General features: G+C 46.0%; 1 protein-coding gene across 9 annotated transcripts in view; it reads right to left on the bottom strand.

Moving 5' to 3' along the window:
• Positions 1-6,224: 6,224 nt before the first annotated feature.
• Positions 6,225-27,806, bottom strand: part of MAPRE3 (microtubule associated protein RP/EB family member 3) — a 692,788-nt gene continuing 671,206 nt past the window's right edge. For all 9 annotated transcript variants that reach the window (XM_078650043.1, XM_078650048.1, XM_078650046.1 and 6 more), the window contains one exon: positions 6,225-7,843. In XM_078650043.1, coding sequence (XP_078506169.1) covers positions 7,775-7,843 — 69 coding nt within the window. In that variant the 3' untranslated portion in view covers positions 6,225-7,774. The remainder of the gene's footprint in view (positions 7,844-27,806) is intronic.

Here is a 27,806-nt window from a genome sequence, read left to right as displayed (position 1 = left end):
AAGATGTCCTGGAGAGAGACCATCCGGAAGGACGGGGAGATGAGATAGGTGTGTAGCTCCCTGAGGTCTAAAATGGGGCGCCACTTTTCTTGCGTCTTCTTCACCAGGAAGACCCTGGAATAAAATCCTTGTCCCCTTTGGTTTGCGGGGACCGGCTCTATCGCTCCCTTCCAGAGCATCTGTTGGACTTCGAGCCACAGAAGACGCTGGTGTTTTGATGGAATGGCTGCCGGGGGCTTGGGTGGAGGGACTTGCGTGAATTCCAAGGTATGCCCTTTCCGAATGATGTTGAGCACCCAACAGTCCAATGTTATCTTGGACCAGTTGTGAAGGTATTTGGTGACCCTGCTTCCAACTGATGATCTCTTGAAGGAGGGTCCAGTAGGAAGAGCCAGGAGGCCGCTATTGGCGTTTGGACAAATCTCGTCCTCGTCCAGCCTGTTTCCCCTTATTGTAAGGCCTAGAGTAGTTGGTAGACTGGCCTTGCCGCTGTTGATAAGGCTGACTGTACTGCTGGGAACCTGAGCCCGTGGTGGAATAGCGTTGTTGTTGCTGATAGGACCCTCTGTAGGTACCACCTCTACCTCTGGATCCTTTAAAAGGAGACTTTCTGTATTGAAGGGTCCCCAAGGACCTAGCAGTCTCGTTGTCCTTTTTTATGTCTTGAAGAGTGTCGTCAATGAGTTTGCCAAATAACGCTTCACCATCGAAGGGAAGATCCAGGAGCTAGTTTTGAATTTCAGGCCTAAACCAAGTAGCTTTGAGCCACCCTTGGCGTCAGAGGACAGCCGCCCCAGCCAATGAACGGAACGCCGTCGTCGCAATATCCATTGCACAGTCAATGATTTCCATCGACGTAGCTTCTCCCTCCTGCAAGATCTTCTTTGCCTCAGTCGTAGACTCCGGAGGCAGCTGGTCAAGGTATGGAGCGACATCGCACCAAAGCTGGCGGTCGTATCTACCCATGATCGCTAGGGCATTTGCCGCTCGCACCAGCAAACTTGCCATCGAGGAGAATCTCTTCCCCACATTATCCAACCTCCGCCCTTCCTTGTCCGGAGGAGTTGTTAAGGGAGCAGAGGGGTTACGGGATTTCCTCTGCACAGCCTGCGAGATCACCGAGTCTGGTCTTGGATGACCCGTTAAGGCTGCCGGACCATCATCTGGTGCCTTGTATTTTTTATCCAGACGCGGTAGCACCGGGACCACCGTCACCGGGTTTTTCATGGCCTTTAGGCCCTCCTTCCACACATGATCCACAATAGGAATGGACCTAGTTGATTTCCTAAAAGGTTCCTTGAAATCATATAAAAAACAATCCGTGGTAACCTTAGGCATGGCTAATTTGAATCTCGCTGCGGCTCTTTCCATCAGCTGATGGAAGCCCCCAATGTCTGTAGGTGGGGAATCCGCTGGATCTGGGACTGGCGGTGCTGGATCCGGAATGATAGACTCATCATATTCGGTATTGGGAATAGAGTCATGATCCGACTGCTGATCCTCATCCGAGGAATCATCATGGACCTCTTGTAACCTGGAGGAATCATGATGGATGGACATTTGAGGCCGAGGGGAAACTTGAGATGGAATGGGCGACGTCACCAATGGGGCTGACATTCCTGCAGGAGTTGCTGGCGTTGACGGCACCGGGACAGGCATACTCGCCTTAGATTTATAGTCCTGCAACATCTTATGCAGATCTTGGAGAAAAGAAGATGGCACTGTAACCATTTCCTGCTCAGCATGGTGTTGCGACTGGGCCGACTGATGATGGCCCACATCCTCGCGTTCGTATTCGCCCTCAGAGTCAGTGTCCTGGCATTTGACTAGGAGTTGGGAGGGACTATCGGCATAGCTGTATGAGTCCTGGTCCACCTCCTCTGATTCCCCTTCTTGCAGAAGCATGGTTGGCAGAAGAGGAGACATATTCCTCGGAGAAGTGATCTCCGGAGTGATCCGTGTCACAGAAATGGTAATTCTCTTTTCCGAGGATAATATCGTCGACGGTTGTATACGCGTCGACGAGATCGGGGTAGTTGAAGTCGTCGACAAGGAAACGGTCGACACGCCAGCCGTTGTCATGGTCAAAGTCGTCGTCGTCGACGAGACCATCGTCGTCGCCGCCATCGTCGATGTCGGCACCATCGTCGACGGTGTGATTGAAACGGTCGTCGCCGACACCTTCGTCGTCGGCGACGCCCTCGTCGGCGGCTTCGTCATCGGCGTAGTCTCCGTCGACGGTGAAGAAACCGCCGTCGACGGTACCTTCGTCGACGCCTCCCCTGTCGACGGGATCGTCGACATCAATGCAGATTTCTATTTCTTCGTCGACGGGGCCTCCGTCGTCGACGCCTTCGTCGTCGAGGACTTGGAACTCCTCTCAGAAGACTGGGATGAAGGTTTTTTGAAGGCTGAGACAGTCTTCTCACCTTTAGAAGGCGAATCTGGTCCTACCCTCTCCTTTACACCTCGGTGAGGAGATTTGCTGGGACCTGGGCTCTCAGACTCAATGGGGGTCTTTTTTGAGGCCTTAGAAGATCTTTCAATAGAAGGTGAAGGGGAACCCCTACCACTCTTCACTGACCTTCTTGAAGAAGACATCGATGCTGCATCCTCACTGTCACTGGAGACAGTGTCTTTCCTGGTTTTCAGCTTATGGAGCCATGTCAAGAGTCTTCCCTCACGGTCCCGGAGGGTCTTGGCCGAAAAGGTGCAACAGATTTTACAGTCCGCAGCCTGATGGTCAGGATAAAGGCAGTAAATGCAGTCTTTGTGTTTATCCTCCACAAAAAGCCTTTTCTTACCACAGGTGGAACAAGGTTTGAAAAGGGCTTTTTTCTTCTCCATTTCTGACATCCTGGAAGGCAGCCAACAATCCTGAAGTGAAGTTGAAGATTTTGAAGTAGAAATCCTGAAGAAAATCCTTTGAAAAGTATAAGTTGAGCAGAGCTCAAAGGAGACTCCCTAAGCACAACGTGCGGAAGAAAATCTGAGGCTTTGAGGTTCCTTTAGGAAGGTTCTAAGTGGTGAGGCACTTCGGATTGGCTGAGGCCTAAGTTTGGTCTCTTTTACACAAAGAGGGTGATATGCTACAAAAGGGAATGAGGCCTAGGCCTTTTCCTTAGTCTTTTGTACCTACAGTTATGGTATTTTTGTTACCGAGACTACCATTCCGACGACGGGGAATGATACAAAGCATGGGAATCTATGAAAGTTCCAATACTGGGGTAAACAGCTTTATCATACTTGGGACGAGTGTTATGCAGTAGACCTTGTAAAATGCAGGGGTAAACCGCTATGTCCTGGGCAGGGCCGACTTCAGGGCTGTGCAACCGGTGGAGCCGCACTGTGCGCTGACCTGGAGGGGGACTCTGATCTCAGGGGGGTGCTGTGTTTAGCAATAACATAGGATTTAAAAGCACTGACTGCAGAGTTCCTTGTGGTCCAGCTTTCAGGCGGCAATAAAAATGTCATAACTCTTGTCATTAATGTTCCTGCTAGGAAAAAAGATAGCAGTTTTGATTAGTGGCAGTTTTGGCAGCCATAAAGTAGCGCACATGGTTAAAATGCCTGCTGCAAAGAACAGATCTGAATCTTATGTGGATAGTTAAGTGGATTAGTAAAGCCAGCTTTTACCAGTGCTTTAAAACAAATTCAACGTATTTGAAAGAGGGGCTATGGCAGATGAGGGGCACTTTTGCCCGGGTGGTAGTGAGGAATCAGAGGAGGTCATACGGGGGATTTACGGGGGTGGGGGGGCAAAAAAGATTGTGACACCGGGCGCCACCAGCGCTAAAGCCGGTGCTGGGGATTTCTCATTATGCAGTTTTGATATTCATGCAATAATATTTTCTGGTCTAATGGGTTAGTCAGAACTCTATCTAGTCCTTTGTCAGGGACTGTACTTCAACCCCCTTCAGACAGTGCTCAATTGTTGTGTTAATTGGCTCCACCACTTTTTATAGCACGTCCTGGTAGAAGCTCTCATCTGTGTTCCACGTCTCCCTTGACTAGTTACACCCGCTCTAATGTTATTTTGTCACAGAAGTAGCTGACCAAGAGATTGCCTGCTTTGTTTCCTCTGCTCTTTTGTTTGGTTTAGGTTAGCACACATTCTGCCCCGTCTGCATCTAAAGCACTAACCTGTGCCCTTACTGCTGTGAGTAACTCATTCAGGACCCTGATCTATTATGGATGCTCTCCAGTCACAGTAGTTGTGTCTCCAGATGCTCTTGGTCTCCCCCTTCTCCCTTTGAAGAGGGCTGTTACAGTGTCGATTAGATGTCCTCATGCTTAGAGTCCTGCAGAGTCCCAATTTCTACCTCCCCTATGTCATCCTCTTCCAGGAACAGTTTAATTGTTTCTACCAATAAGTCTAGCTAGGTTTAGGAAAGCCAGAACCGGCGGCAGAACTTTCATGGTCGCTGCGGCCAAACTGTGGAATGGACTGCCTCTGGAAGTAAGACACATTAGTGAGCTCTTACCTTTTAGTAAAAGGTTAAAAACTTTGTTATTCCCAAAAGTTTAGCTGGTGCACTGCCCTCTACTAGTTGCCTGTACCTTTTTGTTGTCTGTTTTCTGCCGTGCACTTTGAGTTTCTCAGCGCCAGGATGCCGTAGGGTGATAGAGGGCTTTACAAATGAAATAAATAAATAAAGAAATAAATAAAGTAGTGGTCAGACCTTGCATACGTATTACGGGAATGAGTGTGAAACATGTCGTCCTCCCTATATAGGTGCTGGAATTGCCAGTGTCCACCAGCCACATTTTATATAACCAGTCTTGTGTATCTACTGTCCCAAAGCCATCTGCTCTTTATTCATTGCTGCATTCAGATCTCCTCCTATAAGTATGTCTGCAAACCCTTCCTCGAGTCTTGATGCATCTGCTTCCTTAAGGAAGGTGTTCTGGCTTGTGTTTGGTGTGTGAAGGTTCACAGGGAGACCCTCTCTATTTCTAACATTAACCTCCTGCCAAGGGCTTAGCTTAGTCAGTGAGAGTCTGGTGGGGGGAGCCAGTGTGACTGTGGTGACAGAATGTTGGTGAGTGGAATGTTGGTCACTTATCCTAAATAAATCTACATGAAGAAACTACTTGGAACGGGACTATCTTTTATTCACTACAGGGAGGTAACTGAAATTTTCCAAATAAAAAGCAGCGGGCTGCAGGGCAGTGGAGTGAAGTGATCAAGTTTTGGGATTCACTGTTTCCAGGAGGACAGGATCACAATTATATGGGATTCTGTCTAGAGTGGCACAGTGAGTGGAAAACAACGGGTTGGAATGCTACCCAGAGCGACTGCCGCTGGTTAGACTGTTTGCAAGCATGTGTGAATAATGGCAGTAATGATGTCCGTCCTGCTTTGCACATGAGACCAGCCGAGTTGTATTAGCTCCACTTGACCTTCAGCTGCTGTCTTCTTCTGCACTATTTCCTTGCTGCCTTCTTGGTTGGGAGGGAGTGGGGGGGGGGGGGGTTTGCATGGCCGTCCTGTTCTGCTCATACATGATCTAGGAATCAAAACCAAGTTGGGAATGTCACATGGTAAATAAATTAAATAGATTTTGCCTATGTGAGTCCCCGGAATCACCATCTCTGAGATGTGGGCACAATGTAAAATACCACTTAGGTGGTTTTCACAAGGGTTTATCTTGCCTGGGAGGCTGGTAATTCACTTGTGTGCATCTATTCTTGGAAGTCCATGTAGGAGAAGGAACATTTCTTCAAGTTTCTGTGCTTTCTACATGCTGATAAATCATATTCTTACATTATTATTGGTTTTGTCATGCAGAGTATGTTTATGGGGATAGCCTGTTCAATGCGACTAGGTGCCTTGACGGTCTCTGTACAGAAATAGACAAAACACTAATGTTTGGTGCATGTTAACACCAAAACAGACACCAATGTGTCCGTGACAGCGCAGACAGCCATTGCCCAGGGTAATGGGGGATGACTCCATCATTAGTTTTTTACTACGAATATTGTGTTATTCTACAGTTTCTTCTTCATTACAAAAACAGTTTGTGCACAGGGACTGGACAATCATTTTGTAAAGTCATTACCAAGACACTCATAATATGAGTGCCAAGGTTTAAATAATTACTGCTTCATCCAGCCTGCACATTGTGGAGATCACCACTTCAAATTCAAGAAGTTTCTGCCCTTTCACATTCACCCTCCCCAAGTCCGCAAAGAAGTCTAATACAAAAAGAATTAAAAAACCATTTGCAATTTTTGACCACACAAGTTTATTTGAAATAAAACTTAGCACAGATGCAAGTTCTGCCCTGCGGTGCCATGGCCACAATACCAATCGGATGGGCAATGCACTAAATGCGTGGTCTTCTCAGGCAGTAACTGTGTGGCTTCCTTTGTCAATGCAGTGTTAATGAAGCTCAAGTGGCACAAATAAAAAAATAAAAACACGCACACACATTCCCTGCCCTGGATCTAGAAGCCTTACTTCTTTCCAAATTGAAAACAAAATAACTTAACGACAAACTTTGAAAAAATCCACCAGCAAATCCTTTCTGACTCCTGCATTCTGATTTAAATGTGCTTTTAAATGAAGGAGGATGGATGCTGCAGGATGTGGCTCAAGAACAGAAACAAGTGCAGCGCTAAGACGAGACACCATGCAGCAGCAGGAGACAGCACCGACAGGCGACTACTGGAGGACCTTGAGTCGCCTTCCTGAACAGAACTACCGATTTCCCATGTAGCTCTGTGAACCTTCCATCTTGAGCAATTCAATACCTAAACGCTGTCCCCATCACTTCCTTCATGCCACCATTTGCCACTTTCAACAACTCTGGATTCACTACTGTGTCCATCAAAACCCCGCAAAAATTAAATAACATGAAAACACAATTTCAGAAATGACCTCTCCCCTTGCTACCCCACTACCCCAAGGCATCACAAGCATTCAGTCTTCCTTCATTAATTGTCTAATAAATAACATAAAATTACCCCCCTCCCGTCTTGCCCCTGATAAAAGAGAGCATACCATCCCCCACTGCATGCCATTCATTACAAAAGGTTAGTCTGGCTGCTCTGGAATATGTCACCCATGGTCACCGTCAGCAGAAAATACATGCTGGTGGGCAGCTCCTTACCAACATCACCACTTTTATTATTCTGAACACAGCAGGCAAAAGTGCAAGTAAAATCCAATACCATAAAATATACAAATGAACTTATTTTTATCTTTCAGTATAATACAGTCTGTCCAGTTGGGAGAGTTAATGGGTGGAGATGTAGATAACGCTGTCAATAGCTTTGAAAGAAGCTGCTAAGGAGCTGGGGACGACAGCGCGTGTGTTGAGTGAAGAGTGAAAGATGAAGGGGAAACTAAGAGAATGGAACAAACAAACCAATCCTTCTGTATACAAACTTTGAAGGTCACATCAAAGATGAGAACCTAAAATAAATAAAAGACCAGTAAACCGTGGACAAATCGGACCAAGCCTTTAAAAGACCAAAACAAGTGCACCGCCCTGTCCGCCACCAACTGTATTATTTACATTCTGAATTCTTAGATATATACATTTATATACTTCTCTTAGGATACGGAATAAGTTAGTGGGTTGTGTGCAGAATATGCCCAATTTAGAGGAAATTATTTTCTTTGTTGAACTGTTCTAATGTAAGAGAGTGCAGGCTGTACCAACCAAACCTCTAATCTTGCAAACGACTGGAAGGGGCGGCTAGGGGTAAAACAAATTTGTTCATGGCATGACAAGAGCTTGGAAACAGAGATGAGTAAATGTCAAGGTTAGTATTCGTCTTGGTCATCTTGCTGGTTTTCTTCAACGTCTTCGTCTTCTGGAGGTGCAAATCCTTCCTGCATGAAAAAGAAGTGACAGATTAAGAAACATAGAAGTGACAATGCAAAGTGTCACATACGTAACGGGGCTCATAGAAGCTTAACTGGCCGACGCTTTGTTCATGTTCTGAAATAAAGTAGGTAGCATCAATCCCCTGCCGTTCAGATTGGTCTCATTGTACAATGCTCACTGTTTGATTTCAAATCACAAACTCAAAATATACAGATATGGTTAAAACTAAGGTCAAATACCAGGGAGTTAACTGAATTAGACAAGATAAGTTACATGGCTAAGTTAAATCACATACAATAAGAACTGAACCAGGGAGGAACCTAACATTTATCATTGACAGTTGAAATCAATTACAATGAAATTAGTATTTTTCCCAAACAACTGTTTGTGATGCAACTGCCAATTATTGGTGTCCCAGAGAGGTTGCGTTATGAATAACAAGGCACAATCAATACGTTTTTATGGAGTACTAAAAGATCAAGGATTATGCGACCAAACAATTCTGGTGGTGGGATGCACCAGACTTGCCACTACAGTGGCTTATGTTAACTTTTTGAAGGATAGGTGTGAGACTTACCATAATAGCTTTATTAATTACCTTTAAGAAGTCTGAAAGATTGGGCACACAAAATCAAATCCAATATTGCAGTCAAAACACATCTCCTGCTCTGAAGGACCCATGTGTAAGACCTACAGTACCAATTCTATTAATTACTAGGAACACTAGAAGCAATAATCTCACACAAGTTGCTGAGGTCTGAAAGGCTCAGCACACAAAACCAACCACAATATTGCAGTCAATGCAAACCTCTTTGGGATACTCAAATATTCCATGTTTGCATTGTATTATATAAAAAATGGGCAACGAATATTCAAAAGGATTTAGCCGAAGACGGGGACATTCAATACAATTTTTGTTGGCATGGAAATGCCTCTGTGCGGCTTGGGACAGTGTGGACCCCTGCCCTAAGTTCTCCTTGCAGAATTTCTCTGTAATTCTTTTTTTGCATCTCAACATACATGACAATGATGCATGTGCTATGAGGATCTTTTGTTAAATATCATGATGTCCAGAGCGAGTCTGCAGTCTGGAGAAAAACACCACGTGTACTCCTCTATTTCGACAGTGACTACTGTCAACTCACCGGGCTACGGGGGAAATGACAGGTGCGCTAGCAACTGATTATAGTAGACGCAGAAGTCCTTTTTTACCCGTTGCCTTCAGTAGGATAATTTTCTTCTGCCCTTTCCAGTTTGCAAAGGCCGGCCAGCTCCTTTCAACCAGGTCCTTACTTCCACCCAAAAATGGCACAGATATATTTGCTCTAAATAGGCAGGCACAGTGGTAATGGAGTACGTATGTGGTGTTTAGCTGTGTACAAGCAAGAATTAACTTTGGGACTCCCTTATATGTGTACAGCTGACAATATGGAGGTATGGGTGAGTCTGGCAGACCGGGATACGATTTGGTGGAAAAGTAGGGAACATTACTAGACGCTCCGAAGTGGTCCAGACTCAAACGAATGGGATACAGAAGCCCCATTAGAAGAGCGCAGCCCCTATCTCTCGCCTTCTTTATTCTTCACCAGAGGTGCGCTAAGGATATTTTTTTGTAGTAGCCAGGTAGAGATGACTCGCTTTTTTTTGTGCCACTGTTTTACAGAGAGAAATAGAGGTAGGAGGGGGAAGGGAGAAGGGAGGGGGAGGGGGAAGGGAGGAGGAGGGGAAGGGAGGTGGGAGGAGGAAATGAGAGGTGCGAGAAGGTGGCAGGAGTGCGAGTGTGTGTGTGTCCATCCCACTTCCATGAAACCAGACTTTTCCCCAAAACAGAGATGAGCTCTGGGATACACATCTGCATTTACAAAACTAGGATAAATACTGGACATAAGCTCAAATTCAGTGTTCTAGAGATTTCTCACCGACTAATGACAGGGGCCCACAGCCAAGAACCGGGGAGAGTTTGAGAGTCAGTGTCCTTAATAATCACTTTTCTGTTAGGGAACAAGGCCTGAAGTCCTGCTAGAAGCACAGACCGACAGGAAGCTTGAGGGAATTGGCTGCCACTGATGAAAAAAGATAACGGAGTAATCCCTGCAGCAAGGAGCCAACTGACAGTCCAATTGCACAGAAGATGAGGGAGCAGTGCAGAAAGGGCGTCGAGAGTGTGAAGCACTGACGGAATGATCTCTCAGAGCTGTGGTGAGCTAGTTCTGCCCTTCGTCTTTATTGTTAGTCCACCACTTGAGACAAACTTCTACTTGGTGTATGTACATTGTTGTATGATACATCTAGATGCAATAGAAAAACCTCGCGGAGTTGTGCGATACATCTAGATGCAATAGAAAACCCTCACTGTGAGGTACCCAAATACTGGTAATTAACTTACTCATGAAGAAGTGTTAAAGTGTCACACATTTAGCAGTGGAATGTCACTCAAAAGTACACAGAACTCATTGAAATGTCACACACTATCTTAAAAAGTAACTACGTTACTTCCATTTGAAAATAAATTATGCACTGCAGGGTAAGTTGAAAATCTTTCAAAGGGCAATATCACCAAACATCCTGGTTTTCAGCAATCCAGCTTTATATTAATTTAACGAATTCAGAAGAGTGGAATTTTAGGAGTCTTGGATAAACGATTGGAATTAAAATTGTGGAGAAAAATGCAGATCAAAATGCAATGATACATGCATCAAAAAGTAAGGTTGTCCATCTGCAACTCAATCATTTTTTGCCACTTACTGACTGTATATCATCCCTTAAAAGTGGTACAAATGTTAAAGACAGTGCCTAATATTTACAACAAATGTAAAAGTAAGATTGAAAAGTGGAACCAAAAAGTTGAGAGCCATGGGAATACCAGGGGGTCTCCTAAAACGTATAATACCTGTTGTCATGCTAGGAAGTAAGAGAAATGGTTTGAAGCAGGGATGCCTGTTGGGGCCCCTACTTTTTAACTGTATATGGCAGATCTGCCTGATGTGTTGAGTAAGGTTGCCGGTGATGCCCCAAAATTAGACTCTTATCCTTTAGGGATACTCCTTTATGCGGATGAAATTGTTCTGCTTGACCCGACTCCCAAAGACCTACAGAAATGTCTCAATAACTTGTTATCTTCCTCAGACGCTCAGTTCCTAAAGGTTAATATAAATAAAACTGACAGAATCTCGGATGAACTACGTGTGCCAGATTTTCTGTCTGTACAGCTCCAGCATTGATTGCACTGGAACCACTAGCCAGTTCTTTACCCCTCACCCATGGATGGGGACGCACACTGAGCTTAACAAACATGAGGAATTCCCAGCCTAGCAAGTATTAGCGGGTGTGTTACTAAGAGACTACACCTACACCCACCGTCCTGAGGAAGACGCGCAGGCTGAGGCCCCCAACTATCCCTTGAGCCCCAAGACGGGTCGAAACGTCGACGCCCATATACATCTAACCTGGACCACCAGCTCCTGATTGTAATGTGCCACACAAGAATTGTATTGTGTATTTCAAAATCTAATGAAAAGTGTTTTGGAAATGATTAAATGTGGCCAGGTAGTACAAAGAATGAGAATTACCTATCAGTCTAATGAATTAACTATTTTAACCAATTCTTTCACCGCACTATCTGAATTCTATTCACCCTTCACACAGCTAGAGCACCTTTCTATACTGTTGCATTAAATATGATGGAATAAAACCCTTGCAAAGGAAAACGTTTGTGGTTGTTGCACTTTGATAAACTGTTTGCAATTAATTACTATGAGCCAATAAGATTTGGGCTCAGCAAATAATTTGTCATATTATTATTGAAGGTTGTGATTCATTCATCCTTGAAATTAGGTCTAGGACGGTTGTTTTTCGTACCACATTAAACCCAGGTCCAGGACCACTCGGTCACCCCATTTTCATAATGGGATTCAATCAAGTCAGGCAGCAGTTCCCAAGTGTATTTGGGGTAAAACCTGGAACAGAGGATGCAAGGATGTATAATGCTATGCACGTTGAAATGTGTACCGCTAAAAACTATGACGGATGCATGGCAGAATGTAGTTTGGAAGGCAGGAATTTGCATTTTACTTTATAATGATTTCCAGAGTATTGAATACTACCAACAGATTTTTAAAACCACTTTTAAAAACTATGGAATTAAAACAGGTAAAGCTGCTATGGAGATGATAAATTGCCGAGTCAATAAATTAATGTGTTGAGCAATGGAATGCTCTCCCGGTGGAGCTCCGGATGGAGGCCCAGGAGAGATGCTTCAGGAAAAAACTAAAAACGTCTCTCTTTCCCCAAGTATAGTAGGGTGAGGGTAGTGGGCATCTGAATCCTGGCTAACTACCGCAGCGCGGGACACACTAGCATAAGTGTAACCATTGCGCTTTATAAGTGGACCTATTATTATTATAATGTTTACATTTTATAGCTCTTTTTTAAAGTTGTATTCATTGATGCATTTCATATATTGTAGCTCTCATTGTAAGATCTACATCTCTAATGTAAACCTTGAACCTATATACATTCAAAAGAGCGGAATATAGGAAAGACTGATAACGGATTGGATTTGAAATTGTGGAAGAAAAAGCAGACTAAAATGTCAAGATACATGCAACAAAAAGTAAAGTTGTCCATCTGCAACTCAATACTGACTAGACAGATTTTGATGCATCTCTTGCTGATCAATACACCTCCATCGATGTTTTTAAATAATATTTTTAATGTGTATTTTTTAAATGAATGTGTATTTGTCTATGTCCTGTTATGATTTGCTCGTTGAGTCGAATAAAGCTTTTTTTTGACTAACTCAACCATTTTTTGCCACTTACTAACTGTATTTGATCCCTTAAACAATGGCTCAAATTTCGCATGACAGTGAATAATATTTACAACGAATGCAATAGAAAGCAGAACCATATGTTCGCTGATTGATACAAGGTGGGTGAATATTGAAGCCAAGAAAACAAAACATTAAATAGTCTCATTTCTTTTCCTTCTTTCTTCCATCTTCTCCATCCTACTTTGTTTTCTTAACAACATGTTTCATTTCTTCCTTCAAGGACCACTATTTACACCCATTAGATACTACTGTTTTAGATCGAAGGTCTCATGCTAGAGGTGACAGCAGTGTTAATGGGAAGCGGGGAGCATGGGGTAGAACAGAGGTGATGAGACAAAGTTAACTTGTAGAGACATATATAAAATGGCCAGGGAAGAGCTGGGCACAGATTGAATAAAATCAGAACAACTAAATCATGCTGCCGCCATAGCTGGAAACAAATGTACGAGGGCTAAGTCCTTTAACCACACTGTTTTAACCTGACATATCATTCACTACAAATAATGAAAATGGAAGTTTTTGAGAGGAAATTCTAGACAGCCAGGAGGATGACTCCTCAGGTAAACTACAAAGAACAAGAGGCAACAGGATCTAAGAAAAGTATTGGGCTCTCACAGAAAAGTGCTGACAGAAGGGTAACAGGAGGCAGGGTGTTCTGCTCTTGCACGGTCAAGGAAACAACCAAGTGCATTGTCTCTCTACCTAGACAATGTTGAAGGGGCTATTGGCTTCAGTTAAACTAGTTAGACTTAACACATGATGTAGATGATTTGTAAGTGACAGGCCTAAATCTGGAAACGTAGTCCTTAATTGATGGCATGTCGAGGGAGATGACCTCCATATTTCACTGGATGCCCACGTCCCAACACTTCCAAGGTAAGCAGAAAATGCTGGATTTTTTGTGTTAGACTCGCTGATAGTTTAGTTCTTTTCTAAATGTATTTTTCACTAAATGCAAGTTATTAGGAAAGTAAAGTTGTTCTGTCTCTCAAACACATTAAGTGTTAGTAAGTACTGACGTGTATTTGAACCATAGGTACTTCCAGTACACATTATTTCTTCCAGTACACACACATTTCCATACAGGCCTGCTCTCTCTAGGAGCACAAGGAAGTAAAACACCATACACGGCATAATACCAACATTTGGAAGTGAGAAAGAGGTACGTTTAAATGATAGAAACATTTTAAAAATCAGAGGAATTTATTTGGCTTGCATTGAATTGGAGGCAATTTTAGGAAGATGGCTAAAATAAAGGTTTATTTGGTTTGAAAAATCGCGAGCCACCCTGCTGTGACAGGTGTGTTGGCACGTATGACATGGGTAGAAATGGAAGTGCATGCAAATATTCTTCAAGCGCAGAAACACTTTGGCAATGGGGCCTACATCCATAGGAGTGCTATCTAGTACTGAAAGTGGGATAAAGTTTGAGAGGATTCTCTAAAAAGGCATGGGCAAGAAGTGTAACTAGGAATATTTAATTTGAGGTGCGGCCTCAGATATAAGAAACACCCATCATATAATATAATACCTTCATCAGCTTCAGCCCAATGATTTTTAGGAGGAAAAATGGAAGTAGTCCCAAGGCCCGGGCTTACATCACCCCAATCCTCCTAAAAAAAAAGTAACATAGTAGAGAGCTGCGGCCAATAGGTCACGGGAGCCACGGGTCAAAAATGTTTGGTAACCACTGCTCTAGGGTGTCACAGGGTCTCTCAGCCTTGCCCCAGAATAAACACTGGCCTGGTTGCAAACTGTGCTGCACTGGGAGAAGCCTGAGGCCCACGGATAGACAAGAGGTTGTAGACTCATTAAAGGTAAAGTATACAGATAAGCCAATCGCCTGCCTGCTTATCAAGATTTTGCAGCCTGGATATTCAGCACACAACCAATAAATAGCATAGTGCATAGGCTTCTAAGCAAAACTTTGGACCCTCGCTCCTATTGTTTAGGAAATTAAGTACTTGTGTTATTTCCTCCTCTTTTGCAGACCCATAATCTGTAAGCGGACAAACGCAAATTTCAGTAAAGAAACAGTAGAGTTGCTTTTCATGGTGGGGCGCTGTAGAGGGGGGGGGACCCCACCTTATGCTGTCTATTGCTTTCACATTATATTAATAGGGGACTTAGATTGCCCAGGTCCAAAATGCCACATCAATGGACAATTCCGCTTTCTGGGATCTCTATTAAACACATTGCACCAGGGACTCTGGAGAGGTCCTCCATCCCAAAAACAGGACAAGCTGGACATCATCCTGACAACCAATGGGTAAAAAGGGAGGGTCTCGAATTGAAGATTAATACAGTATCTGCTGAACTGAACATCCATAGAGTGGACCAGTAAAAGCTCTTACGCAGAGTCGCTGAGGTTAAAACTACCCTGGTGGTAATGACACCATCAATGCAGAAACAAATCTCACACCTCAAGGAGCGTGCTCGCTATTTGGAATATTGTTCGGAAGACCAAAAAGGGCGATCTAGAAAGAATAACAAGCAAATAATTGTCTCTCTGTGAAGGCTGAGGGTCCAAGCAGGGAGCTCTATCTTGAGGAATGGCTCAGCATCCAGGTGGTGCAGAAGCGCCTCTACAAATTGTTTTATGTTGAAAGGGCACATAGGGCTTATCTGCCGTGCTGAGGACCAGATCCCCACTACGGTTAGACCACTTAAGCACAGGCACGGAGACCACTTCTTTCAACTGACAAGCCAGAAGGAACCCTACAGCTACCAAGGTAATAAGGAGTTTCTTTTCCTGGACTTCATGACAGTGTAACAGCAATAATGCAACATGTTCCTGGAGACAAAGTATATCCTTTGATCATTACATTAAGTCAAGTCAAGTCAGAATTTATATAGCGCACTACATACCCGTAGGGTCTCAAGGCGCTTGAGGAAGGGGGGGGGGGGGGAGGTTTACTTATCGAATATCCATGTTTTAAGTTGTTTTCTGAAGGCTAGGTGGTTATGAGTAAGACGGAGGTGGGTGGGAAGGGAATTCCAGGTCTTGGCCGCTAAGTAGGAGAAGGATCTTCCTCCCATGGTGGTTTTGCGGATGCGCGGAACAGCGGCGAGGGCTAGGTTGGACGAACGCAGCTGGCGGGTGGGGGTGTAAAAGGAAAGGCGCGTGTTGAGACAATCAGGTCCAAGTTCGTATAGGGCTTTGTGTGCGTGGGTGAGGAGACGGAACGTTATTCTCTTGTTGACGGGGAGCCAGTGAAGGTTTTTCAGGTGAGCAGAAATGTGGTCTGTGCGGGGGATGTCTAGTATGAGTCTGGCTGAAGCATTTTGGATGCGTTGGAGTTTTTTCTGTAGTTTCGCGGTGGAACCGGCGTAAAGGGTGTTTCCGTAGTCCAGATGGCTTGTAAGCAGTGCGTGGGTGACCGTTTTTCTTGTTTCGGTGGGGATCCAGTGAAATGTTTTTTTGAGCATGCGTAGAATGTTGAAGCATGAAGAAGAGACGGCGTTGACTTGTCTGGTCATCGAGAGTGAGGAGTCCAGGATGATGCCTAAGTTCCGTGCGTGGTCCGTCGGTATGGGGGCTTTTCCTAGGGCCGTTGGCCACCAAGAGTCGTCCCAGGCGGAAGGGGATGAGCCTAGGATGAGGACTTCCGTTTTGTCCGAGTTCAGTTTTAGACGGCTGTGTTTCATCCACTCGGCTACTTCTTTCATCCCTTCGTGTAGGTTGTTTTTGGCGATGGTTGGGTCTTTGGTGAGTGAAAGGATCAGCTGAGTGTCATCAGCGTAGGAGATGATGTTGAGGTTGTGTTGACGTGCGATGGTTGCGAGGGGGCTCATGTAGACGTTGAAGAGGGTGGGGCTGAGTGATGATCCTTGCGGGACGCCGCAGATGACTTCGGTGGCCTCTGACTTAAAAGGGGGGAGGCGGACTCTCTGAGTTCTTCCAGCGAGGAATGAAATGATCCAGTCCAATGCTTTTCCTTGAATTCCGATGTTTCTGAGGCGTTGTATAAGGGTGCTATGGCAGACTGTGTCGAAGGCCGCGGAGAGAGGTCAAGGAGGATAAGGGCGACTGTGTCTCCGTTGTCCAGTAGTGTTCGAATGTCGTCTGTTGCTGCGATGAGGGCGGTCTCGGTGCTGTGCTTGGCTCGGAAGCCAGACTGTGAGGAGTCGAGTGATTTGTTAGTTTCGAGGAAGGTGGGGAGCTGATTGTTAATGGCTTTCTCAATGACTTTGGCAGGGAATGGGAGGAGCGAGATGGGGCGGTAGTTTTTGAGTTCGTTGGGGTCAGCTGTGGGTTTCTTCAGAAGGGCGCTGAGTTCGGCGTGTTTCCAGCTATCTGGGAATGTGGTGGAGTTTAGGGAGTAGTTGATGACATCTCGGAGATGGGGCGCGATAATGGAGTCTGCTTTGTTGAAGATGTGATGGGGACATGGGTCTGTAGGGGATCCTGAGTGGATGGAGTTCATCAGGCGAATGGTCTCTTCTGTGGTGATTGGGTTCCATTCGAGAAGGATATTCGGAGGGGGTGACGGTTCGGAGGTGAGTGGGGTGGATTGGTTTACAGGTGTGTTATCAAAGCTGTTATGGATGTCGGTGATTTTGTTATGAAAGAATGAGGCAAGGGAGTCGCAGAGGGCTTGAGAGGGGGTGATGTCGTTAGAGCTGGCGGTGGGGTTGGTGAATTCTTTGATGATGTTGAAAAGTTCCTTGCTGTTGTGGGCGTTGTTGTCTAGTCGGTCTTTGAGTGCTGATTTCTTGGCTGTCCGTATTAGTTGGTGGTGTTTTGCGGGTGGCGTTTTTGAAGGCGGCTTGGGTGATAGCGTTTGGGTCTGTTTTCCAAGTTTTCTCAAGGGAACGACAGAGCTTCTTGGATTTCTTAAGTTCGTCGTTGAACCAGGGGGCGTTCTTGCTACCTTGCTTGGTTTGATGTTTTTTCAAGGGTGCTAATTTGTCGGCGGTTTGGGTTAACCATTGTGTGAGGTTGATGGCGGCTTGGTTAGGGTTCGTTGAATAGGCAGGGGGTTTTTGAAGAAGCGATGTGGAGATCTGGTCGATGGTGATTTTGTTCCAATTTCTTCGCAGAGTTGGTTGAGGGTGGTTGTGGGTCGAGGTCTTATTGTAGATAAAGTGGATACAGCTGTGGTCCGTCCAGTGGAGGGGTGTGGTATGAGTGAAGGAGATATGCTTGCTGGTAGTGAAGATAGGGTCGAGTGTGTGTCCTGCATAGTGTGTGGGGGTGTTAACAAGTTGTTTGAGTCCGAGATTGGCGAGATTGTCCAGGAGGGTGGTGGTGTTACTGTCGTTGCTCTTTTCCAGATGGAAATTGAGGTCTCCCAGTAGAATGTAGTCTTCTGAAGGGAGGGCGTGTGGGGTGATAAAGTCAGTGATGTCTTCGCTGAATTTAGTACGGGGTCCTGGTGGCCTGTAGAGGAGGGTGCCTCTGAGTGTTGTCTTGGGGTCGGTGTGGATCTGGAAGTGAAGGTGTTCGGCGATAGCGAGGTTGTCATCTGAGCTGGTTGAGACGCGGATGGTGTTCTTGTGGACGATGGCGATGCCTCCTCCTGTTTGGATGGGGCGGTCCTTACGGATGATCTTGTAGCCGTCCGGGATGGCTATGGTGATGTCTGGAGCTGAAGAGGCATTCATCCAGGTTTCTGTTAGGAAGGCGATGTCTGGAGAAATGGTGTCGAGTAGATTCCAAAGGTCGATGGCGTGTTTGTGAACCGAGCGGGTGTTGAGAAGGATGCATTTGAGGTGGTTGGTGTTGGCTCTCCGTTTGGTGTTTGTGGATTTAGTTTGGGACTTGACGCAGGTAAATTTGCAGGAGTGGCAGGTGAAGGGTCCATGGGTGTGTCCTGGTGCTGCTTGGGTGCAGTTAGTGAGTCGGCCGGGGTTGAGTGCAAGGAGGGAGGAGGCGTCGTATATAACGCGAGGAGGATGGGTGAGGCGGGGACCAGGGGGTCTGGCACTGGGCGCGGTCCAGGCACGGACGGGCGTAGACGGGCTTACCTTTGGCGCACCTTCGGCGCGGCCGTAGCGCGTGGATGCTGCGCGTGTGGACATCCGACATAAATGGTGAGTGGAGGGGGCGGAGCGTGGGAGGGGTAGCAGGGAGGCGGTAGCGGGGATGAGGGGCGGGCCAGGGGATATCCACAACAAAATGGAGGGTCAAAGGTGAAAGCGAGGCAGGGGCAGCAAATCCTCAAAAGCGCCGAGTGAGCAGTTCAATTAAATTAAATAAATAAATGCGCAACCGCCACAGCGATGCAGACAGTACAAACAATGAGCACAGCAGCCAGAGCAAGGTCGCGCTAGTATTTCAGTCGGGTAGTGCGGCGCTATGCGTGTAAAGCGCTAGAATGCTATGAGGAACGGCAAAGCAATTCTAAGGTATTGACAGTGATAACGATACCAGTGATGCGTGTGAATCACAGAGCGATGTAGCTGCAGGAGAGCAGGAGCGTGGGGGAGCGACCGTTCTGAGGAAGGTCCAGGCGGTCACAGTTTGGCTGGGGGAGTGGGAGGCTCAGTAAACGTGGGTGGGAGGGGCAGCAGGGAGGCGGTAGCGGGGATGAGGGGCGGGCCAGGGGATATCCACAACAAAATGGAGGGTCAAAGGTGAAAGCGAGGCAGGGGCAGCAAATCCTCAAAAGCGCCGAGTGAGCAGTTCAATTAAATTAAATAAATAAATGCGCAACCGCCACAGCGATGCAGACAGTACAAACAATGAGCACAGCAGCCAGAGCAAGGTCGCGCTAGTATTTCAGTCGGGTAGTGCGGCGCTATGCGTGTAAAGCGCTAGAATGCTATGAGGAACGGCAAAGCAATTCTAAGGTATTGACAGTGATAACGATACCAGTGATGCGTGTGAATCACAGAGCGATGTAGCTGCAGGAGAGCAGGAGCGTGGGGGAGCGACCGTTCTGAGGAAGGTCCAGGCGCTTTTATTTCTAGCCAAACTGAAAATACTGTATGGAACTAAATTGCATTCCTTTACAGATCAGACAGCTGGTAGAGAATAGACTGACAAATGGGCAGTGAAACAATAAAATGGTGGACAAAAAAAAGGAGGTCTAGACTGTCAAGAAGTCAGTGCTTGATGGCCCATACATGTGTTTTCATAGAAAGAAGCCTAAAGCCACACTCCACTTATATGTTATGAAAACAAGATGCATATATATATATATATATATATATATATATATATATATATATATATATATATATATATATATATATATATATATATATATAGGAATCCACAATCCTGAAGCGCCGAACACCAACAGCAACGGACACAGCCAGGTACAGACCACAAACCAAGGTTTCACAACGAAATAATGTGCTTTATTCCATCAATGGGGATGGCGGCATGACGCGTTTCGTCCGGGAAACCCGGACTTGATCACATATATATGGCATACTGGGAGATGCAGTCCCCGTGAGGAGGCGTGTGACTCCGTTCAACGTTTTGCCGGACACCAACACTACTTTAGTGAAAGCATAAAAGGACTACCGTGGGACTGAGAACAACAGAGGCACAAATGAATACTATATGGGCATTGAAAAAGGATCACTCCGAAACGAGTCTGCCCGAATTCTTAATAAATGGTGTTGTAAAAAAGCCCCGACGTGCTGCCTCTAATCTGTCTTATTGAAGAAAGATTGCCTTGGAATAAATAGCGTGCGCCCGCCGGCACGCGAGGAAAGCACACCCTTAAGTGTTAGGGAAGTCGTTGGTTTGTACGGAGACTTCCCGACCGCCTTCGCACAACGGAGACAGTGTGGAGCTGCTGCCAATGGCGGTTCATACTGTAATGAAGGGATGTCGTTACTTTACCAGCATCTCCACTCCCACTGCCGATGGAACTGCGGGGCAGGGACTGTGGGATATCAACACCAAAGCCCAGAACGAGTGTTACAGCCCCCACCTGGCAAACGTTACAGATCGGATTCATGAATAGAAAATGAACATTGACGAGAAACAGAGTCACCGACCAGCATGGCGAGTGCATGGCATGCTGGGAGATGCAGTCCCCGTGAGGAGGCGTGTGACTCCGTTCAATGTTTTGCCGGACACCAACACTACTTTAGTGAAAGCATAAAAGGACTACCGTGGGACTGAGAACAACAGAGGCACAAATGAATACTATATGGGCATTGAAAAAGGATCACTCCGAAACGCGTCTGCCCGAATTCTTAATAAACGGTGTTGTAAAAAAGCCCCGACGTGCTGCCTCTAATCTGTCTTATTGAAGAAAGATTGCCTTGGAATATATATATATATATATATAGATATATGTGTGTGTGTGCGTTTTATTTTAGTTTTAGCAAAAATGCGAAAATAAATACAATAGAGATGCATTTTGCATTATATATTTTTTTGTGTGTGTATATATATATATATATATATATATATACACACACACACACACACACAAATATATAATGCAAAATACATAACTTTATTGTATTTTCCCTTTGTGCTATAACTAAAATAAAACACACACATATACACACACACACATATATACAGACATACCCACACATCTAGATCTACTTATGTTATAGTAATATACATAGCATTCACAAGCCTTATACTACTCAATACTGATGTACAAACTAAATCTCTTTATATCTGTGTCCCATACATATGTAGATTCATATAATAATAGTCACATGTTAGACATACCCATGGATGCTGTGTATATAGATTGTATATACATGATTTTATCAAATATATTGTTATGCAATTCTATCATAGTTACATTTCCCTGTAATCAAACTTACAAAATCTACTGTGATGCATATGTATCATCTTAGAAAAGAGCAGAAACCTAAATGCAGACACTAATCTACATATATATTTTCTAAATACAATGAGATACTGAAGGATGTAATGTATAAATATACATTTCTTATTTCGTATGGAAAAGTAAATTGTTTTGTTTTGATAACTTATGTACACAGAAACATACATATATAATTGTGTTCACATATACATACATATAATAGTGCCATCCCCATATGAAGTGTATACCCATATATCTTTATATATGTACATACTCATAATGATGTCTCTATAGATAATTATCTATATATGCATGCAAAGGCTCGGATGAAACTGAAGATTTTGGATTTTTCAATGCCCTTGGGACTTTCCAATTTCAGAAGTATCTGCGTGTCGAACAAGTTACTTACCTTCGGTAACAATGTATCTGGAAGAGACATACATTAGTTACAGATTCCTTACCTTAGAATTACCCCCAGGCGTCAGACTGGATCTGGTGAAATTTTCTGTAGCAGTACCCCTGCACGTCGGTAGGTGTCATTGGTCGACTCTGCGTCTGTCGTCTGCATCGTGGTCGCCGGGATGATGTTGCAGTGCCTCCTTAGACGCCACCCATGCGTGAGGACATCAGTTCGGACACGACCTTCCAGGCCAGAAGTGCAGAGCCATGCAAGACACTGACCACTGGTGCACAAAACTAGGGCCCTGGAAGGGAGTCTATATCCCTAGAAGTCAATTCGCAGACGGGGAGGATGGGTGGGGCGGTAAGGAATCTATAATGTATAACTAAGACCATTAGTTATAGATTCCTTACCTTAGAATAGATAAACCAGCAAAACCAACCCCGCAGGTGGGTCTGCGAACTAAGTTCACACCAGAAAGTCCTGGAGAACAGAACAGCCAAAAAAGCCCTTTGTGGAGTGGGCACGCAGTCCTACTGGAGGTTCCTTTTTCCCCAAAGAAGAACAGATTTTGATGCATAGGATAACCCATCGAGAGAGGATGTATGACTGAAACACTACTACCTAAACAACAAATTCCCTACCCACGAAGGCTTTATCAACGATTCAATCCAAACAACTACATTTTTACAACGAGTTCCTCAACCACGAAAATCACCATATTACTCTTTACACATTTATACTACTATTTTCTTTTCAATCCGCTTTTTTATAACAGTTCCCACTAACCTTAATTTACTTTTGAAGTACCCACCATGCTATCGTTTTTAGGTCTCGCCTAGACGAAAGCAAAAGCGAAGCTTTTGCTGTCTAGGGAGACAACTTATGTCGCCACTTTCCAGGGATTCCGGGGAATGTAGACAGCAGACTGTGACGAGCTTGTCCTCCTGGCGATTGTATCTCGTGAGCGCGCACGTCGCGTCGCCGTCCCTGCTATTCCCATGCACAGAAAGGCTCCCGCACGCATGCGCACATACACACACTGCATACACACACACACACACACACACACGCACCCCCCTTTAACAGACACACGCGCAGACACAGGCACGCACGCACAGACACACGCACGCACAGACACACTACAACAGACACACGCGCACACCCCACCCCCACTCACCCCTCCTCCTCCGCAACACACTCACCTGTTCTGGCGGTGCTCGGCGTGCCTCTCGGGCGGCGGTTGCGCTTTGCGGGGCTCTCTCACCACATGAGAGCCCCGCCTTCTTCATGCGCCCGGCCGCTCTTCACCCGGTCCCCCATCTCGGGACCGGGACTCGATCAGGAGCCCTCGGGGCTCCTCGGACAGTGGCTTCTCTCTCGCGCCGCGATGGGGGCGGGACTTCCGGTTGGGGCCGCGCTGCGATTGGCCGGCTGCCCAACCGCTTCCGGGTCGTCGCAGGCAGCGCGGCGGCCCGGCGGGAAGCGGGAACTTGTTTTTTAGTGCTGCAGTAATACCAGGATCAGGGCGCAGACGGCATTCCGTGTTGTGTGGTAATAAGGCCGCTCGCACAAATTCAGCGGACCAGCCGTATATCTACGGCGGCCCCATGTCTACTTCGGTGCCATGCTGCCCTATTAAAGTCACCCCCCGCCACACACACATGGCTTACCACCCTGTCTTTCCAGCCTCCGCTCGCTTCCCCTGCCCCTCTGCCTATCCATGCCTCTCGCGCTCCTGCTCATTAGTTTCTTCTCCCTCCCTACCCGCTGTCTCACTCTCTTCTCCCTTTCTATCGCTGTTCCCCTCTCCCCCTTACGCTGTTTCCCTCGCATCTATCGCTCTCCACCTACCGCTCGAGTCCCCTCTTGCTTTCTACCGCACACTCATCCTCTTTCACCGTGCCTCTCACCCTCTTTCTATCTATCCAGTCCCCTCGCCTCTGCATTGCTCCTTTCTAGCATCATGTTCCCTCTAGCCCTTCTTTTCTAGCTCTCTCCCCTTCATCCCTTCCTCTGTGTTTCTCTTTCCGCCCCATATTCCATCCTCCTGTTCACCGTGCCTTCTCGTTCCTGCTTTAATTTGCAGCAATATTTTCCTCTGCCCCCCCACCCCTTCATTCGTCATTTTATCTTCCCTTGCGGTTAGTCGCTATACATTTATAGCTTTCTTCTTTACGTGTTCAGTACACACGTGCTCACATTTCTTTTGATTAATCTCAAGCTTTCCCTCTATGATTACAGCATTGTTCCAAGTCTGTAAGACACAAAGTTTCCTATTCATGGATTTTATTTGACAACCTATCTCTTTTTAAACAAGCATTTACAATGCCATAGGTCTCGCATTTGCGAATGTTTATGCTATCGGCATTGGAAATGACAATGCCTTTTATTTATTTGTTTAAAAAACCAACACATTAATAAAAGGCATTGTAATCAACAATGCCAATAGCTCAAACTGTAGTAAATGCGAGACCTATTGCATTGCAAATGCTTGTTTAATCTTATCTGTCTTCCATTGCTGCCTCTTCTCTTCTTCACCGTAATGCACTACGTTCCGGAAAACAGAGGGAAACGATTTTGCGCATACATCAGCAGATTCGACAGAAATGGTATGCATGCTTTCCCCAAAGTATCAATGTAAATTATTTCAGCCATTTTATTAATATAACAACTTTATTATTCTGAGGTGACAGGGCTCTTTGGCAACATTTTGTTACTACATTATTAACCCCTTCGATGCTGATGACAAAGCCAGCTCGTCATCAACGTTACCTGCGGTGCGCGGATGACGAGCTGGCTTTGTCACGATCAAGCCATTTTTGAAATTCCCGCGTACCGCGGGAAAACGCGGTAGCGGTTAAAGATGCATTTTCTCCGTTAATAGTTTTATGAGTAAACATATATGGAGGCAAAAGTATGGACATACATATTGAAGTGCTCATTTCGAGTTTATAAACATTTAATTATGAGTATACTCTTTTTTATTAAAAATGAATACATTGTGCTAAATAATTAATAATTTGCGGGAGAAGTAATGGCACGCTCGTTTCTGAAGACATATTTTTGTGTAAGATTAAATGTTCAATCGAGCACGTCTCATTTCTGTGAAAGGTGCTTTTTAATAGATATGACACCAGTTTTAAATCTCGGGAATAGTATATGTGATTCTTCCTTAGGTCGATATATAAATATACACCACCATCAGTATGGTCTTTTTTTTTTTAATGAATCTGCAGCGGCCTCTTATCTAATAGTTTTACCTCCCTAGAGGCGGAGAAGTCGGAGTCATGGTTTAGGAATGTTGTGCTTCAGGAATTCGTTGATATGAAGAGTCGTGGTTAAGGACTTCGTTGTTCGGGATTTCTCGTTGTTCTGACTTCGTTGTACAGGTAAGTCGTAATTTAGACTTCATGGTTTAGGATTTTTCCCATCGAGAGATGATACATTTGTGCACAGCCCGACCTTTTGTGGCCCCCACATTACCCACGAAGAGTTGATCGTTCACCTGGAAATTTTTAGTGCGGTCAAGGTAGAAGGACAGCGCACGTTTTGGGTTCAGACGGTGGAGTCTCTCCTCTTTGGAAGGGTGTGGAGGCGGGAAGAAGGTGGGCAATGTGATGGTCTGACCTATGTGGAAAGAGTAACCACTTTGGGCAGAAAAGAGGGCCTGGTGTGAAGGACCACTTTGTGCGGATGAACTGCAAGAAAAGGAGGCTTGGAGGAAAGAGCCTGCAGCTCACTCAAACTGAGCAGATGTAATAGCAAGCAGGAAAGCGGTCTTCAAGATAAGACGACGAAGAGGACAATTATGTAGTGGCTCAAAGGGAGCACACAAAAGGAAAGTAAGAACAAGATTCAAGTCCCACTGGGGCATTATGAAAGGAGAGGGAGGAAAGAGAGGAGTAATGCCCTTTAGAAATCTATTTACAATTGGAGACTTGAAAAGAGAAGGCTGATCAGGAAGGCGCAGAAAGGCTAATATGGCCGAAAGGTAGCCTTGACGAGCCCAGCTCATCATGAGTCACAGTGGAGCTACGTGCGATTAATTCCCCGTCTGTGCAGGAGAATTAATCAGTGGGCGGGGTTGTGACGAGCACAGCTCCACTGTGACTCATGACAAGCTGGGCTCGCCACGAGCACCACGGTGCCGTGTTCACCCCCCCCCCCGCACCGGGGGGGGGAGGGGAGGGGGGAGAATTACCCTCGCAGCGAAGGGGTTAAGATTGCCCAGAGCAGAGCCCTGCTGGGCTAAATATAGAATGAAAGGGAGAAGAGGGGTAGAAAGGGGATCCACAGCCTTTGCTGTGCACCAGGCCACAAATTTGTGACAGTTACCTTTTTAGTGGAGAGACGCCTGGCTGCCAAGATGACATTACAGACTTCAGGAGGAAGGTCGAAAGCTGTCCACTGTCGCCGCTCAATCTCCACGCAAGGAGGTGAAGGCTAGACAGGTTCGGTTGGAGGACCGTCCCCTGCTGCTGCAAAAGAAGATCCTCCTGGAGAGGAAGTCTGTTTGGAGGATCGATGGCCTTGCTCAAGAGATTGGGGTACCGGACTTTTTGTGGCCAGTACGGAGCCACAAGAATGACTTGAGCCTGGTCATGCTTGATCTTCTTCAGCACTCTGGGCAGAAGTGGTACAGGCAGAAAGGCGTACAGGAGGCCGCAATTCCACTCGCGATGAAAAGCGTCGCTGAGCGAGTGCTGCCTTTGAAACTCCAACATGCAGAACTGCTGACAGAGCACGTTTTCTTCGGTGGCCAAGGTTCTCCCCACTGCCAAAAGATACCTTACAACCCCTCTGGGTGAAGACGCCATTCGTGATCCATCATGCACTGGCGGGTGAGTTAGTCTGCCCTGATGTACAGTGAACCTGCCAGGTGTTGAACCACCAGGGATACGCCCTGATGTTCTAGCCATGTCCAAAGGCGAAGAGCCTCTTGACCTAGGGTTCACGATCCAAACTTGCCCTGTTTGCTGCAGTACCACATGGTGGTGGTGTTGTCTGTGAACACCTGCACTGCTCTTACTTTGACAGAAGGAAGAAATGCCTTCAGTGCAAGATGGGTCGCCCGGAGCTCCAAAAGGTTGATGTGGAGACCGGACTCCGCCAGATACCAGAGACTCCTGATAGCCGCCTTTCACAGGTGGCCATCTCATCCCAGGAGTGACGCATCCGTCACTCTGTGAACTCTGGTTGGGTACTGGGAGGGATCTGTTGCTGACCCAATTCTGGTTCGTTAGCCACCACTGCAATTGATGTGCTGTACCCTCCAAGATCTGGACGACATCGGAAAGATTCCCCTGAGTCGGCCCCCACTGATACTTCAGGTCCCACTGCTTTGCCCGCATATGCCACCTGGCATGATCCACCAGGCGGATGCAGGAAGACATAGGCCCAAAGCGATACAAAAGGGGATGATGGACGGAGCGTTTGAGCAAATCAAACACTCACCCCCAGTCAACTGATCTGGGTTTAATCCATCACCATTCTTTAGCCCACTCAGCCACCCCATTTTAGACATGGCTATATGCAAATCAGTCTGACCCTGTGACTCATGGGAACAGTCCAGCCCGAACTGCCAAGCCATGTCTTCCATGGACCGGAAACAAGCATCCTGGGACCGGTTTCGGATTCATAATCCTCATCAGCCAGGCTATCTTGAATCCAGTGGCCAAATGAGCAAGGGACTCACGTCTGAGCATACCCTGCCACACTTAGGGCGAACAAAGCGATACAAAAGGGGATGATGGACTGAGCGTTTGAGCAAATCAAACACTCACCCCCAGTCAACTGATCTGGGTTTAATCCATCACCATTCTTTAGCCCACTCAGCCACCCCATTTTAGACATGGCAATATGCAAATCAGTCTGACCCTGTGCCTCATGGGAACAGTCCAGCCCGAACTGCCAAGCCATGTCTTCCATGGACCGGAAACAAGCATCCTGGGACCGGTTTCGGATTCATAATCCTCATCAGC

The sequence above is a fragment of the Lissotriton helveticus genome, chromosome 6 (assembly GCF_964261635.1).
Source record: "Lissotriton helveticus chromosome 6, aLisHel1.1, whole genome shotgun sequence".
Lineage (NCBI taxonomy): Eukaryota > Metazoa > Chordata > Amphibia > Caudata > Salamandridae > Lissotriton > Lissotriton helveticus.
This window is presented reverse-complemented; position numbering and strand designations above follow the sequence as displayed.